Below are 18,369 nucleotides of genomic sequence, written 5' to 3' on the forward strand. Positions count from 1 at the left end.
TCACGCATTTAAGAAACACTCCTTCCCCTGGCCACATCCAATAAAGCTCTGTTAAACACAGAAGCCTGGGGATGGCTTCACTTTGCTGCAGAGGTGAGGATATGACTTTTAGTGAGAAAATCAGTACATAGAGGAAAAGCGCCCAGGAGGAGGGTACCACCTAGCATCTGGCAGGAAACAGGTGTCATCCTTAGGATATGGAAGGACTGATGAAGGGCTGGTTCCAAAGTAGTAGCAAGGAAGAGAAACTGGAGGGAGAGTGACATGGGTGTGCTGAACTGTGAGTCTGGACTGTTTGCTGAAGACCCATGCATTAAAGGCTTGGTTCCCAATCTGTGGTACCTTTGGGAAGTGTGGAGTCCTTACGAGGGGTAGAGTGGGGGGTTAGGTCCTTGAGGGGTATGGGATATCTGTCCTCCTATCTCTCTTGGCCAGAAGGTGAAGAGTTCTGCTCCACCACAAGCTCCCACCATGACTGGCTGCTTTGCCACCAACAAAAAAGCACAGGAGGCAGCCTCCTGCCTCAGATTCCATGGACTAGAATCTCTGTGACTGTGGGTCAAAATAAATCTTCTGTTTAGAAGTTGCTTATTCAGAGATTTGTAATAGTGAGGAAAAGCTGAGTCACTCAGGGTGATAATAAGGAATGGTTACCACACCTGTGCCTGCAGGAGAGTGGAAGAGTGGCAGAACCCAGAGGGAGGGGATCTCACAGGAAAATCCAAGGGAGACAGTCACCTGCAATTTAGGGACACAGCCATCCTGATGTGACCCGGCAAGGGTAGAGCCTGAAATAAACATAGCCCCTCCTCACTCCTCTCTCCCCTTGTTTCCTTCCAGAGCTCCTCACTAACCAAGCCAAGCAGATGCCAGGGGCAAACAGCCCACCAATGGGCTTCCCATGGGTCAGTCTCCCAGGGCACAGGGCAAGGTGAGCAGGAGGAAGTGTGTTTCTGCAGGGCTCAGCAAGACATCTGACACGGCAGCAGGTCTGCCCCAGCACGTGGCACCATAAAGTGACAAGTGGCCATGAGGACACACGGTGGAAAATGTAACCATTTGGGAGAATAAGCTTTGACCAAAGTATTTCCACTGCTCATATATATGTATCATATGCACAAACATACATCTTGTTAGATGGTTTATGTATCGAGGTGCTTCATTCAAGGTTTTATTCACTTATTCAAGAAATATTTACTGAGTTCTTAACATTTTCTACATGTTTGGTCAAAGTATTATTCAAATTAAAAATGAGAAAAGCACCCATCCAGGTGCTAATTTAATAAATTAGCCTAATTAATTAGGCTTAAATTTAGCTATATCTTCTTTAGACACTCATTTGAACCTAAGAATTAAAATTATGTACAATGACAAAAAACCCAATCTGATCACAAAATGAACAAAGGACTTAGGTAGATATTTTTCCAAAAGAGATGACTGAATGACCAATTAGCACTTGAAAACATGCTCCATATCACTAATAATTACAGAAAAAGCATATTATAACTATAATGATAGCACCTCACACCAATTAGCACAGCTACTATCAAAAGACAAGCAAACAAATCAACCTGTGAACAACAAAAAATTACAAGGGTTGGTGAGGGTGTAGAGAAACTGTGTGCACTTTCCTAGTGCACTGCTGGTGGAAATGTAAAATAGAAAGGTACTATGGAAAACAGTACAGCTGGTCCTTAAAAATTAAAAATAGAATTAACATATGATCAAGGCGTTCTACTTATGGGTATATACCCAAAATGATTGAAAACTGGAACATGAAGAAATCTCTCTATAGTGACATTTATAGCAGCATTAGTCACAGTGGCTAAAAGGTACAGAGGCTCAAATGTCCATCAAGAGGTGAATGGATAGGTAGAATGTGGTAATGTTATTCAGGCTTAAAGGAAGGAAATTCTAACACATACTACAACATGGATAAACTTTGAAGACAATAACTCTTAAGTGAAATAAAAGGGCAGGTACTATATGGTTCTTCTATGAGAGTTACTCAGAGTTGTCAAATTCAGACAGAAAATAGAATAAAAACTGCCAAGGAGCCGAGGAGGAGGAACGAGGAGTTATCATTTAACAGGTGCAGAGTTTCAGTTTGGGAGGATGAAAAAAGTCCTATGGATGGATGGTGGTGACGGTTGCATGACAATGTGAACACACTCAATGCCACTAAACTGTATGTTTAAAAATGATTTAAATGGTAAATTTTACATTATGCATATTTTTACAATACACAAAAAGAAATTAAGAAAGAAATACTCACGGATTCCAGCCCAAATCCTGTGGGTTCACATACAGAATACCAGCTCTGGAGACAGTGGCTGGGGTGGCTGTCCGCAAGTGATGTATCTCAAACAGAAGCCTCATGGAAGGAGTGAGGGCCACCCGCTCATTGCTGGCCAGGGTCAGCACCTGGAAACAGCAGCATGGCAGTCACTGGAGGCAAATCGGCAAGGGAGCAAAGGAACACTGCCAGCTTAGCATAGTAACCAGAGCACTCTCCCTAATAGATGGGCCAAAGGCTGTGAATCAAGATCTAAATTTATCCCTGAGGTGGCCTGACCAACCCTTGAGAGATAATGGACCCATGAAAGCCAACCTTTAAATGACTGCAGGAATTATTACTAAGCTAAGTATAAGTGGATTACGTGACAAAGCCCAAATAGCAAGGAAAATTAATTCTCTCCAGAATCTGAAACACCACATTTATCAACTTTCCTATAGGAACTCTTACAAGGATGAAGACCCCAATCCTGTATTTTATGATGAACAATGTCTTAGCTCAAAAAGCAATAATTGGGTGGGGATTTAGCTCAGTGGTTCCACTGCCTGCCTCGCAAGCGCAAGAACCTGAGTTCGATCCCCGGTACCAAAAAAAAAAAAAAAAAAAAGAAAGCAATAATTACTCTTAATACTTGGTGGTTACTATTTCTAATCCAGAATAATAATGGTTACTTATTTCTCTCTTCTGACTCACCAAATAGACCTTCTATTGCTTAATCAGTATCTTACAGACTTGTACCATCACTTTCTGTTTTAGGTGGGGATGCTGGATTAACCAAGGCAAAATGCTTGGGAAAGCATTTAAACCCAGTCTCCAGCAACAGGGACTAGTTAATTTTAATACCTAAATTTTACCAATTATCATACAGCACAAATTCATTCTCTTTTTGTTCAAGTATTCATATTTAATCAAAGCACATATAAAGTATAATATTTCAGACCTAGCTCTTAGAAAATGGTTGTATAAACTACATTTTTAGATATAGATTATTAACGGTTATTAAATTTATGGAGATTTAGAGAACATATTTCCTCAAATTCTTTAACTGTGAAATTAAGAGAATTATCAGGAAAATTCCATTTATTAAAATAGTGACAGTATAAAGAATACCAAGTTAAGGAGCAAAAACTAGCATTAACATCAGCGAGTGAGATGTTATTTTTAAGGTTTAGCACGGCAGTCTTATTGACCTTGTTATCATCCATGACTGTATTTAGTGATTCAATCCACATGGGGTCTATATCTCCATCCAAGACTATCCATTTTGGCCCATCATGTGTAAGATTTGCTTGTTCTCGTAGAATGGAAGAGAACAGACCTATAAAATAAAAGTAAACAATAGTAGATTATCATGAATTCAGATGCAGTTTATTTCTAAAAGAAATTTATAGAATTTATCCTCAAAGGTCTTTTATTATTATTTTTTTGGTACTGGGGATCAAACTCAGGATCTTGAGCTTGCAAGGCAGGCATGGTGCCACTGAGCTAAATCCTCAGCCCTCAGAGGTCTTTTATTAACTAAATAAAAAACATTTTACCATCATACCCACAATTCAATACCCATGTATGTGTATTTCAATACTATCCCCAACTCTAACCCTAAACTAATGCTAATACTAACTCTCAAAACCACACTGCAATTCACAGGTACTTAAATTCTGACACTATTCCTGACCTCAACCCTAACCCTAACCCTAACCCCAACAGTACCAGTCATAGCCACACTGAAATGCTCAAGTATGTGAAATCCAACAGGATACCAATCCCTAGCCCTAACCCTGACCATCATGCTCACACTCAAATAATGAGGTACTTGAATTTCAACAGTATCCTTAACCCTAACCTGAACATTAACCATAATACCCACACTCCAATAGTTAGGTATCTGAATTCCAACACTCTGTGTAACCCTTAAAATAACATGAACCCAAAGACTCACATTCATACCTACACTTCAAAACTCAGGTATGTGAATTTGAACTGTAAACCTAACCCTAAATCTAACACTAATACTAACCATCAAACCCACACTCTAATACACAGGTACTTGAATTCCAAGATCATCACTTAACCCAACCTTAACCCTAAGCCTAACCCTAACCCTAAAACTCCTCATAATAGCCGAGTGGAAATGCTCAGGTACTTGAAATCCAACACTGTACCTCACCCTAACACTAAGCCTAACATTGACCTTCATACTCACACTACAATAATCAGGTTCTTGAATGCCATCCAGATTCCTTACCCTAACTGTAACCATAACCCTAATGCTAACACTAACCATAGTTCCCACAGCCAAATAGTCAGGTACCTGAATTCGGACACTTTCTGTAACCCTTAGTGTAACATGAACCCAAAACCTAACAATCATACCCACACTCCAAAACCCAAGTGTTATGGTTTGGGTCTAGATGTCCCCCCAAAGCCTCATGTGGTCATAGGCTTGATCTAGAGTGTGTGAAGTTGGAATTGATTCATGATGCAAGGCTAGGTTCAAGGGCACTAGGATTAAGGGTGTGAGTGCTACTGGCCCTAAGTAGTCTGAATAAGATAAAAGGGACAGGGAGATGCTGTTAACTCTCTTGCTACCTTTGCTGCCTTGTGTGCGCCATGTTGTTTTTGCTCTGCCATGTCTGTTTGTCATCCCTACCTCGGAGTTGGCTGATTATGGACTGAAACCTCTATGAACTGTAAGACAAATAAACCCCTTACCCTTTAAAAAAAACAAAACCAAAAACCAACGTTTTTCTGTCTCTTTCTTGTGGGCAGTGTACCACAACCTCTACATGATATACAGGCTCCAGATCTGGTTTTACTATTTACCAACAGGCAAGTTTCTCCACCAGGGAAGGAGCATTCCCTTCCCTGACTGACATTCCCCACAGGTCAGACATGGGTAAACTACCTTCCTCAAAGAATAGTTGTGGGATTTATAGGCAACATATGTAGAACTTGCAACTTCCACCAAATGAAGACGTTACCCTTTTCCACACTCTTAAATTAATATCTGTCTTAGAAGTATTAATTTATTTCATCTACCTCCATTCTTGTGCAACAATATTCCAGGGTCATAATTCCAAGGTAAAGTATTTGGAAGTGTTACACATCTCTTTGATAATTCTGGATGTTGGCATTAAATTGTCATTACTTAACAGATGTACAGATAAAAACATTTTAAATCCATGGCTTTTCTGCCACTGCTACATATCTAAATACATGGAGAATTTAATAGTTGCTGACTTTTCAAACTCAAGTATATAACACCATGGTGAATGAAACTGCTTTGGTCCCTTTGTATGGAGGTTTCCTCTATGAAATGTTTTGTGTAAAAATAAATGACAGCATCTAGTCAAACCTGCCACTATGGTTTATAGGAAAGGCAGCAATCCTTTCTAATGGCTGCTCATTCCAACCTATTCCATAGCTTCTCAACATACACAGATGAACAATTTTGTACTGGCTATAGTCCTTTATAAGAAGAGAGAAATTAGACTAAGACAGCAAACATTGTCCCACAGATAAAGGAAAGTGTATATAAGAGGAGAGAGAATGACAAAGTGTGACCTGCTTCACATCAGGTCATCAGGGAAGTCTTCTCAGATGTGACCAGACACTTAAATAAGCTAAAGGAGCAAGACATACAGGTACGCGGAGGAAGAGTGTTACTGACGGGAGAGCATCAGGTGCCAAGGTCTCATAATGCAAAGAGGCTTGGAATAGTCAGGAGGTCAGAATGAGCAAACTGGAAAGAAGGGCAGAATAGAGAAAATGAAGTCAGAGCTAGTGAGGTGGCCTCTAATCACTAGGGCCTTGTAGGACATGGAAAAAGGTTGAGTTCCAAGGGTGATGGGTAGCCAGTGCAACCCAAAAGCTGGGAAAGAAAATCCCGAGGAGCCCTCTGACTTCTGTATGGAAAATGAGCCATAGGAAGACCAGTGGGCAGTGGCTTGGACTAGTGTGCCATCTATGGAGAAGTTGAAAGTACTGGAATTCAACACATAAGGTATTTTTATGTTTGAGCCCATGGGATCTGTTGAGAGACCGAATGCAGGGAATCAGAGGAAGGATTCCTCAAGACCAATACACACTTGCTGACAGGGGAAGAAGTCATAAGGGCCCCTACCAAAAGTATCTGCAAATACAGGGAGGGTATCCCTTATCAGACATGCTTGGGCCCAGAAGTGCTTTGGATTTCAGATTTTTCTGGATTCTAAATCATTCACATAGACTTTACCAGTTGAACAACCTTAATCCAAAAACGTGAAATACTTTAAATCACAGATTTAAATCAGATTTCAGAGCACTTCAGACTTTATATTTTCGGAATAGGGATAATCAACTTGTCCTCTTAGGGCAGCAAACATGCCCAACTGAGTTCTGACATTGGTCTCCAGAATAACCTTGTCCAAATCTCAGTCAGGATCCTACATCAGGCACTTAATCAATATGTCCAGAGAGATCCATGTTAAGGTTGCTTCTGGATTAAAAGAGCCCTCATATAACTGATACAGGATAAAACATAGCTCTGAGCACAGGTCGCTGAATGCAAACCAAGTATTTATTTGAATCTAGCTTTAATTTTTACATTATAAATGCTGCTGTGATCTGCTGTATTTGCAATAATGCCAACATATAAAGAGTAAATCTGTGACTATGACTAAAATTGGTTTTTACCAAAAAATGCCTTTCTGGATAGAAAAAAAGAAATTTTTAGTCACTGAAAGGGGACTATTACTTGCCATCTTTCCATTCTCGGGTAGCATGATGTATGAAACCAAAGAGTTCATCTGTTGTCACAGCTTTAGGGTTCAAGTCATTCCAAACGGGCTTCTGTTTCATGTGAACGTATGTTCGGTTCAGTGTTCTCAAAATCTGAGAAGGGGAAAAAAAGCAAACCAAGAAAACTAATACTAATGTAAGCCAAATGGAAATTAAAAGATTTTCAGAGGATTTTTCGTATTCAGTATATGTTACTAGATATTCTGGAGAATGTCTAGACAAAACGGTGCAAAATAGACACACAGTATGTGCTTCTCCCTTATCCTCTTGAAAAGTCCAGTCTCATGATTTCCTGGGTTCAATTTACTTAACTCTTTAAACTATTTAGACCAGAGAAAGTCACTTTATCATTTGTGATTTTAACCATGTGTACAAAGTGAAAAACTGTATGTAAAGAAGCAATCACATTCATGTTTATAAAACCACCCTGCCTGAATTATTTAGATCAGCTGTTCTCCAAAGTTGGCCCCTACCAGGCCATGGCTGGGTCCACCCCCAGGGCTTCCAGTTTCTTAGGTCTGGTGGGAGACATGTTGTCTGCGTTTTCAGCAAGGGCCCAGATGATACCCTGGTGCAGGTATGGACATGTTCTGGGGTCCAGTGTCCCAGGCCAGTGATTATCAACAGGAGACTGTCCTGACGTAGGAGAAGAGTGGCTGCATTACTGGGCTTCTAGTGGGCAGAGACCAAAGACACTATGCATCCAACAATGCCCCAGACAGCTCAGACAGCTCTCTACAATAAAGAATTCTCCAGTCCAGAAAGTCATAGTGCTTCTCCAGTCATAGTCATAGCCTGCACTACAAAATGAGAAAAAGAAGCCTTGAGGGAAACTCACAGAATAGATGCTCAGACTATGTCTAATTAATTGACACCTTAACCCAAATATCTGTCCAACTGTCTCTTTTGCTGTGAAAAGCTATGGCTTTTGTTTTAAATATTTATCATCCTGACCCACGCCCAGGAGTTTTGAAATACTGATAAACAATTGCCAAATACTTTGAAATGGTAAGTTGCTGAATAACACAGACCTGAGCTTTAGAGGTCTGGCGGTATCAGCTTAAGTACATATTGAATAGAAAAGAATAGGTGAAGACTAGATGAAAGAAATTAAATGCCTTAGGAATATTAAGCTTATATTTTTAGAAACCATTAATCTACTGGAAATTACAGAATTTAATTTTATCCTTCCATGAACTATGGCCTACATCTGAAACACATTCTAACAAAGTAATTATAGGTCTATCAGATGTCTACTTTAATATTTCAATTATTACCTTTTTTACTAAAAAATTTCTATACAGAGCATCCCTCTGCAATTGTTCCACTTTGGATTTGGATCTAAGTACTGGCAAGTTCTATATACATTCATGCTCTAAAACTCATATGCCCATTCTGATTATTTTTAGTTGTTGGCCACCAAATATGTTTACATCCAGGCATCCTGAATTAAAATGCATGCAGTTCTGCATATTCTGTCTGCCAACCAAGAAAATAAGTATGTTGCCAGGACTGTCAGTAAGGCCAAACAAAATCAAGCAGTGAACTAAAAATGGGGGATAATAATGCCCATCGCTTATCATCCTTGTGTACAGCAAGTCATACATAATGCACCCAGCACAGCACATAATAGGGACCTCAAAAATATGAGGTTTTGCCACTTCCTTTGCAAGTTTTATTTTGGCCCTACAGTGGGATGTATTTCTGAGAAAGAACTGAAGGAAAATATTTGGGTTTGTTTTTCTTAATAATATGGGAAAGAGAAACTAGGATCATCTGAAAAAGACCAGAAAGTATTTCTGAAAAATGTAAGTAGACCCAATCAAATCCTGCAAGTCACATACCTTATTCTGCAGTCTCTCACAGTGCTTACCCTTGATACAGAATCCAGGGGTGAGCATTACTGCCGGGGCATAGGGCACAGTTGTAAATGCAAGAATGGGATGCTATGAATCTTGTGGGGGAAGCCTGATCTTCCATTCAACTTACTTTTCTTAGGTGAATACAGCGTTCTATTTGTTTTTCTCCCTTCTCTCTCACAAAATAAAGGAAAATTGTGTGAACTGACTGAAGAGCAACATTGGAGTCTAAGATTTTAACCCAACATTGAGTTGGGCTTTGCTGAAGGGAGCCCTCTTAAGCAGCACTGAAAAGAGTCCCTGGCTGGAAGGTGTGAGATGGGTCACCCTACCTTGCTCTTCCCTGTGCCTGCGTTTCCAACCACAAAGACAGAGTGTCGTACGGCCAGCAGCTCCTCAAGCTGGACGACCTGCAACCAAATACCCAACAGTCACTGCTGTCCTCTCAGGAGGTGGTGACAAAAAGACAACCTACTCACTGTTGCTCAGTTCTTTCCTTACAGCCCATGCAAGCTGCTGACATCAGTGTGTTCAAGGAAAGTCACAACAGATCACAGGTCTAGAGTGTGGTTCCACCTGGATCACCCAAGTGGAACACAATAGTGAGAATGAAGTGGAAGCATTGCCTTCTGGACAATTGGTGTATGGCAGAGATAACTAAGAAAAATTAATGACTCCTCATAAAGGTTTGAACAAAAATAGTATATAGTCAATCATCATCTACAACTGAGTAATGATTTTCCCCATAAAATACCTAACGTGGATTTTCTGTACTGTAATGTCCAGGTAATGAGATATACAAATCTCCATGTGTTTACTAAACCCAAACTGAATAAGCCCATGTGCAGCCTTTGATACGTCAGTATCTTCCCAAGCTATTTCAAGCATGCTGACATTCCTCCCCTGCTAAAAGCACACACTAATGATTTTACTTCCAATATTCTCTAAAATGGAAGGGAGAGAGAACCAAATAAAATTTCAGTGCATGTCTCCAGGAAGTTGTATAAAGTAATTAAAAGTATGCTTACAGTTAAAACCATCACTTAATCATATTTATGCTTTTCCCTTCTGGCTGGATGGGACTACTAAAATATTTAGTTATATTTACTTTAGTTAGGACTGTCATATTAAAATGCTCGAAAGTACTTCTTAAGATCACATTAAGGCAGGCCGGGGATTTAGCTCAGTGATTCCGGTGCCTGCCTCGCAAGCACAAGGTCTCAAGTTCAATCCCAAAAATCACATTAAGGCCAGGGTAATAAAAGTTAATGTTTTAGCTAAGTACTGTATCACTTAAGCCATCATTTACACTGCAAACCCAAGGACTTCCATGAAAAGCAAGGGCCTCTTTTACTTTGAGAATGAAGCTCTCCTCGGGCTGCAGGCGGAGCTCCAGGGTGGACTGCCTGACCATCTGTTCAAAGTGTGGCTTCCTCCTCCTGGGCACGTCCAGGGCTGGAAACAGGTCGCCAACCAGGCCCAGAAACACTGGGACATCGTCAGTCACTATTTTCGGCATATTGAAGTCCCTTAGTGCTCTCATGAGGACCTAGGAAGGAGAAGAGAAAACACTGCACCAAAAAGCCAAAAGAAAGGACTTGAAAACTTTTTACTACAAAGAAATGATAAGATATGTTTAATCTGATTTAAACATTATACCATGTATACATGTATCAAAGCATCAAATGTTACCCCACTACTACGTATTCTTTTTAATGTATCAATTCCAAATACTATTTATTTATGCAGTACTGTGGATTAAACCAAGGACCTTCACATTGAACTATATGTCTACAGACCCAGTCATTTTTTTTTTAATTTTTGGAGCAGTTTTACTAAGTGGCTAAGCAATCCAGTCTGGGTTTGAACTTGCAATCCTCCTGCCTCAGCTTCCCAGAGTGCTGGGATCTTAGGTGTGTGCCACCACTTCCAACTTCAATTTTTTTTTTTTGTACCAGGAATCAACTCAAGGCCTCACACTTGCGCTGCACTGCTGAGCTACATCCCTGGCCCTCAGCTTTAATTTTTTTTTTTTTTGAACCAGCGATCGAACTCGGGACCTTGCACTTGTGAGGCAGGCAGCAGAACCACTGAGCTAAATCCCTGGTCCCTCAGCTTTAATTTTTAAAGTCAATATGAGGTCTAACAAACACCTAATGAGCTGAAGATGCTATTTTTAATCCTCATACTAAAGCATGAGATACTGATACTGTCCTCCAGCTGGCATGGCCTTCTATCTACTGGGAGAGGAGATGCTTTCTAATAACAACAAAACAGAAGGCTCAACTAATAAAATCAACAGTCCTCAGAACTGGGTCAGCAAGGAGGCTGCTCCTTCACTGCCAATGCTCTGTCCATCTTTATTTATTTATTTAATTTTGGTACCAGGGACCGAACTTGGGAAGGCGGCAGAACCATTGAGCTAAATCCCCAGCCCCTCCCTCCATCTTCAGAAAGAGTCTGGGGTGCTCTCTCCTGACTCCTCAAACTTCAGTCTGTAAGTTAACCACGTCTATGAGATTCCTTGGTCCAAAGTACTCTGCGACATCAGGATGATAACCTCAGACATTTTTAGCTTGGGTTTTTGTGTGATGTTGATTAAAAACCAAAGAGGGCTTTAGATTTTTTAACATCAGGATAACATTTGTAGAACGAGCTAAGTATTCCGTCAACAAAAACTATGTGCACAAGATCAAAGAAATGTAAGAAAATGTTGACTAACATGAATTGCAACTAAGAGGAGGAGAGATATTAGCAAATAAAAAAAATCACATAATACATTATCCCTTAACATAAAAAAGAAGCTTACAGAACGGACTGCCCTAGGTTTTGTTCTCCTCGGGCCCTTTTGCACGGATACATCGTGAGGAGCACGCCTTGCTTTCCCTACTTATCAATCAGTGGAAGCCGCACAAGTGCTTTCTCCATTTCTCCCAGGAAGGAAGGTAGGAGTTTCCCTAGAACTACACCTGCCACTGGTGTTAGGCAGCCACCCTTTCCACTTCATCCTCTGTTCCCAGCTTACGTCCTGAGAAACGGACAGACTGTCGCTGATTTGCCTGCATCTTCACTGGTATGCAGAACTAATAACCCAACCTAATTAATCAGATTGCCTGAATGTTCCTCCTAGGAATTCAAACCATGATTACCGAATTATTTGATTTTAGCTGTCAAAATACTTTTTATGGCTGATATTTCAGAAGTACTTATGGAATCACATTTCTTTCTCAGATTCATAGCTCTGTATTCAAGAACACTTGTGACCTCTCAAAATAAAATTAAAACAGTCTGCATTCAGAAAAGATGCCAGAGCCACGTGTGCCTCACTGTCCAGGTTTATGCTTCCATTTGTATGAAGCTGCTCTGCCACTCACTCAACAAAATCCTAGCAGCGCTGCGGTACCTGATCTTCCGGTCGATTTTTATCTCCTCGTTTCAGAGAGCCAGCGACAACCAAGACCGATTTAACAGCACGAAGTCCCCAGTCATAGTGATCCTAAAATAAAACCATAGGTATTTTTTTTTCTCAAAAATTGTATGAGGGGATAAGATTCTCATTCCAGAAGTGAGAGCTGAAAGTTAAAAAGTTCAGAAAAAAACAAACTTTAATAGTTCCAACTAATGTTTCCTCTCTTCTCCTCTCCGAAACTGAAAATCACATTCCTGAGGTGGCTGTCCTGCTTTTTCCTGCCTTGGTCAGCAAATCTCCCTTTTCCGTAGCCCGACAATGCAGCTTCTGCTCCAGACTCTATCTGCCTCCCTCGCTTCTCTCTACAAACTGCTAACTCAGGAGCTCCAGCCTTCCATGTGGCCACCTCCAACCACAAGCACACTTTGAAATGGTGCTCTTAGAGTGCTGGCTTCCCACCTTTCACCCGTTACCTCGTCATCACTAAGACACCCCTTCCTTGATGTTGGCACTAAATATAATAAAAACTATATTGTTAAAATTCAATTATAAACCAAGGCCCCTTTGACCTTCCACATTGTCCCTAAGGAAGGTTCTTCTCATAGGATCTGAGTTCCTGGAGGATAAACGTAGCAACTTATTTCCTCTGGTCTTTTAGGTCCAAGCAGTATCTGGCACAGAGTAGTTGTTCAGTAAAAACAGGGTGATTCAAAGGTGACTGATCTACATCTACGTCTTTCTTTCCTTGACCCATACAATCCACACAACAACAAGGAACCCTTCCCTTGAAGGGCTCTCAGCTGGGCCCTGAGCCATTTACCTGACCTCTGCAACTCTCAGACTCACCAACCTATTAGGACAGAGAAAGAAGCACCCATCTACATTACAAGGGATCGAGGGACTAAAGTGACTTAACACGGGCAGTGAAACAGTATATTTATGTATGAACATGTTATTTTATCCAGTAGTGGGTAATAAAAACAATTTAGTGGATTTCACCATCATTTTTGATGGTGACAAAATAAGGCAGAATGGAATGAAAACACATCAGAGCGGCTTGCAAATTATAAGGGTAAGGAGTGCTTGGTGAACATGCTTGGTTTGGTTGTACGCATATATGTGCACACGCCCACCAGCTGCTTACTGAGTCTCAATAGAAAAAATATCTTTGACCGTGGAGCATGGTCAAAATCATTTGAAAGTCAGTGATGTAGAAGTAGACTAGGGCTTTAGGAGGGAAGGGAAAAGGAAGAACCAGCGTTTGGAGAGGAAGAAGATTGGAGACGGGGCTAGGTCCTTGCAGTAAAGATATTTAAGGAGAGGAAGTGGAAGAGATTCTGGACACAGATGTAAAAGGACTTGGTGGCCTTGCTAAACAGGTAAAGACTGCAAATGGCTGCTAAATTAATCATCCCCATTTTCACTGCATCATTCCTTTGGTCAAAATGTTCACTGATTCTTCTCACAAGGCCACCCCTGAAGCTCAGAAAGGTATCTATGAACTGTGTTCCTCACTCAACTCTCTGTCCCGGCCAGATTCCTTTTCCATCATCTCTCATTCACCTCAATTCACTGAGTTCAAGATCTCTGTCCTTCTCTCTTCGACCTTTACTCCGAGCACCTTCCTCTTGTACTTGGCTACAAGTGTCACAGACAGCATAAGGAGGACCTGAAGCGACATCATGTCCCCACCACTTGCTAGGTGTGGACCTTTAACAGGTTATTTAATTTTACCTATAAAACAGGCCTAATACTATCAAACTCATAATCCTGTGAAGACTTAATCACAATACATGGTATCTGTTCAGTAAATACTGGTTATTTTAAGAAAGCGCGAATCAGTTTCATTCGTTTTGTATCTAGACCCCCATCACTGTCAGCAGTAAGCAAACTACTCAGGTACAGTAGATACTTTCTAACTACTTTCACATTACTACTGGGAATGGATTTGGTTACAATTTCACGTTTCCTCGTTCAATTACTTTTTTTCTCTTCTTAGGTTTTATTATAGAATTTAAATAGTCTCATAAAAAGATGACAAGACTATGAAATATGAAAATCCCAATGTCCTTACTATCTAGAGGCAACTTAAAGATCATAATGCATGTCCAAGTTACTGCATATGTATAGAAAACAGAATGCAGTAATACCTTGGTTCATGAATGCTTCTGTTTGCAAACAATTTGGTTTGCATACAAAAGCATTCAGCAAAATTTTGCTTCCATTTCCAAACTCTGCATTGGGTGACAAACACAACCACAGCTGTCTTCCCCACACAAATACAAATGCACGTCTTTCCCAAAAATCATAAAACGAATTAAGTTTGTAAACCGAGGCACCACTGTATATAATACACAGAACACATGCAAATCAGGGATCACATCCACTGTTTGGTATGCTGCTTTTATACATAATAATGTTGTAAACATTCTTTCACATGATTATGTTTCATAATTTCTTCTGAAAATATAAATTTACCATCGTGAAAAGGATAATTTAACTTTCACTTCCCAGATTCCATATCCCTAACAGTGGGAAAGTTAAAATAAATACATCAGGCACTAAGGTAACTGTGTTTGCAACTGGTATTTTAATATTCATTTTGTAACAGCATGGGCAATGTCACTGGGAAAAGACCAAAGGGCAGAAGTGACCACAATGCTAAACTGAAAAGTACCGATGCTGAACAGATACAGTTTTTGTGTCACATTAGCAACTTCAATGAACCTGAGAGAAACTTATGGCTGGACAGTAGAGAGCAAGACTGAACCATTTCAGAGTCAAAGGAAATATACAGCAAAAGTTAAAAAAAGAAAGCCAATGAGTAAAGGATTGCCAACACATGAGAAAAACCTTAACATTTCTCAAGATATTCTTCAAAAAGTAAACTTCACCTCTCTTTTAGGAATACTTCTACTTTCTCCCACTAGAAAATAATATTTTCACCAAGAAAGAGAAGGAGCATAAATCTCCCTTCCTTTAAAATTATAGCATTAATAGCAAAGAAAAATCACAGAGGCCATTTATTAAAAAAAGAACTTGTATTAAGAACACATATTAGGACACTAAAATGTCTCTAATTTAATTTCTGAAAAAAATTAAGGTTCATAAGATGTGGATTTTCAAGATTTATGGAAAATATAAAATCACTCCTAATGTCTGAGAATCATGTGAGTGTTAAATTAGCCAGCATCCTTAATTTCTAAAGCTGTTTTAATGGGATGTAAAAATCAAGAGAAAGTAACAAAAGTCCCCTCACCTGCTTGGACAGGAGCTCCTTGCAGAGTGTGTACAATGAAATGAACTTTCGGGCTAATGAGCGTGCATCCACAAAACCTTCAGCCACGAGCATGATTTCACAGATCAGCTCAATGTCAGGGGCGACCATGGCACAAGGTCTGAAACGTAAATCGGAAATTTAGTTTTAAAATGTGATAAGGTCATAAGTACAAATTGCTTAACTCAAGTGACTAATCTGTACCAACACTCTCACCATTGCTAAGCAGGTCATAATTACCTCTGTCAATCACAGCTAACGAGACCATTCGATTCAACTAAAACACATCCACTGGGGCTTGGACACCAGGAAAAGATGGAAAGTCGGAAATGACATAAGTATGGATGGAAGAATTTTTTTAAAATTCGTGGCTGCATTCTGTAAACTTACTGCTATTTAATTTGCTTGTTTTGATGCTGGGGATTTAATTGAGTATCTGCTCTTCCACTGAGCTGCATACCCAGCCTCTAAAGTTCTCGCGTCAAAGTTGTCACAGCAGAAAGAGGTACAGCAATGCTCTTCTGTGCTAAAGGCCAGCCTGTGGCTAGTGGTGTGCTGGTAAAGGCTGAACCAACAGCTGTCCAGAAAACAGCTTTACTGATTTCCATGGAATAAATCTTCCCCTCACCGCTGAATCCAAGCTACCAACACTACATGTGGAGCTGGGGAGAGACCTGCTCTGCAGTAGGAGGTCACCAGCACACAGACAACCTCCGGGGCATAAATATTAGTAACATAAGCAATTATGAAGCCACAGGGTTTGAGAATCAACTGTTTTGTGATATAATTTATTGAATCAAAAATTGATACATAATTTAGTGTTTACTAAGTAGTTGTGCTCAACAAAAGCAACATGTAAAAAATTCCACTCAAGTGCAAAAGAAGCAAGAGCAAATAAATAAGCACATGATTTCAGACTTTTAAAACTGCATACCCCAGGCCAGGGATTTAGCTCAGTGGTTTCGCTGCCAGCTGCACAAGCGCAAAGACCTGAGTTCAATCCCCGGTACCAAAAATAAAAACCAAAAAAACTGCATATCCCAATAATATTTATCCTCATATATATATATATATATATATATATATATATATATATTTCTTTTTGGTACCAGGGATTGAACTCAGGACCTTGCGCTTGCGAGGGAAGGGGCGGAACTACTGAGCTAAAACCCCGGCCCTTATCCACTTATTTTTGTAAATGTAATTATAGTCTATTTTATGCACATCTAATTTTAATCCTAAACATTCTGCAAAGTTTCATTGGAATTGGGTTACTGAATACTTCATCTATCTAAGCTAATCCATTTGCTACTTTTCATAATAGTAGAGAAGAGTAAATAAGAGGTAGAAAAGACTAACATTTTTTTATTTTATACTTATATTAATATAAATACTAGAAAGTGTAAATAAGGACTAAAAGGTATAATAGATAATGTGAAATAGGAAGAAAAGGGGCAAAGGGGAAGGGAAAGTGGGAGGGGTAGGGGAAAGGAAAGAAGGGAATGGAATTTATGTGAGAAAATGAAAAAAATGGAAACAAAGTCTATACAAATAGGGGGGGATGGAGGGGTTGAAGGGAGAACAGGGGAATGGGGAAAATGTAAGAACCAGGACAGATTAAGTAAAGGTGCAAATTCCCAATGATGAATGTCATTATATTGTATATCTAAAATGTACCAATAAAATAATAAAAAAATTTTTAAAAATATAAATACTAATTTTTTATGGTGTTGGGGATTGAACCCAGAGCCTTGTGCATGCAAAGTACATACTCTACACACCTGCAGCCCATAGATAATAGTATATACTTCATGCCACATGAAGTGCTAAAAGCTTCTCACCCACTATTCCACTTAATTCTCACAACTCTAAGAGATGGCTACAGAGGTGAAGACAGATGTCCCTAGAGATTGTAGCACATGCTCTAGGCCACATGGTTGGTAGGTGGCAGAATTAGGAAATTCTTAGGGCCAAAGAATATTCCCTCCATATACTTTCTTCATCCAAGTTTTCCTTCAAATTTTGTTGAGATTAGTGATACCCTAACATAAAGGATGCTGTACATAAAGGGTGATTTGGTTGGACATAAACCAAATGTCGTAAGACAAATTCAGAGTTGTTTGGCTTTTTGAGACAGGGTCTCAGTTTGTAGTTCAGGCTGCCCTCAAAATCATGGCAGTTTCTCCTGCCTCAGCCTCCAGATTGCTGGGATTATAGGTGTGTACCATCATGCCTGGCAACAAATTCAGATTTTAAGACACAAATAAAAAATGCACGATAAACTGGGTCATAAATGCAAAAAACCTAGAAAAGTTTACAATATTCACACAAAAACTCTTCTGTAATTATTACATTCATTTCCTAGATAGTTATTCTCTAAAATTTTTTTCAAGAAAATTAGACATTATAAAATAATATGGTAGAGAAAGCTATTATGAGGAAAGCAAAAACACTCAATACAGGATGTTAGAATACTATTAACTACTAGAGAAAAGAATTATTTAAATGCTTATTTCATATTACCTACCCCACATAAGTTCTCATTTTACAAATTGCACTTAAAAAGGAATACTATAAAAGTAGAAGGAAATACAAGTAAAATACGGCCATATATCTTGAGGGCTAAAAAAATTTTAAGCTAAAAAACTGAAAAAAAAATCACACTAAAAACTACAGAGGTTCTTATAATCTATATAAAGTGGCATATTATTTTGAAGGCATACTAAGTAGTTAAGATACATATTATTAA

At 39.5% G+C, this 18,369-nt stretch overlaps 1 protein-coding gene across 9 annotated transcripts in view; it reads right to left on the reverse strand.

Annotated features, from left to right (window-relative positions):
• The window catches only part of Dnah11 (dynein axonemal heavy chain 11), a 327,476-nt gene that overhangs the window by 174,571 nt on the left and 134,536 nt on the right, over positions 1-18,369 (reverse strand). For all 9 annotated transcript variants that reach the window (XM_087206427.1, XM_087206426.1, XM_087206425.1 and 6 more), the window contains 7 exons: positions 15,603-15,741; positions 12,338-12,430; positions 10,289-10,483; positions 9,267-9,344; positions 7,036-7,168; positions 3,487-3,614; positions 2,276-2,424 (listed from right to left, as the gene is read on the reverse strand). In XM_087206427.1, the coding sequence (XP_087062553.1) occupies positions 2,276-2,424; positions 3,487-3,614; positions 7,036-7,168; positions 9,267-9,344; positions 10,289-10,483; positions 12,338-12,430; positions 15,603-15,741 (915 nt within the window). The remainder of the gene's footprint in view (positions 1-2,275; positions 2,425-3,486; positions 3,615-7,035; positions 7,169-9,266; positions 9,345-10,288; positions 10,484-12,337; positions 12,431-15,602; positions 15,742-18,369) is intronic.

Source organism: Heterocephalus glaber, unplaced genomic scaffold, assembly GCF_053883595.1.
Source record: "Heterocephalus glaber isolate CG9 unplaced genomic scaffold, H.glaber_assembly_v1.0 deba00000676, whole genome shotgun sequence".
In the NCBI taxonomy this organism is placed as follows: domain Eukaryota; kingdom Metazoa; phylum Chordata; class Mammalia; order Rodentia; family Bathyergidae; genus Heterocephalus; species Heterocephalus glaber.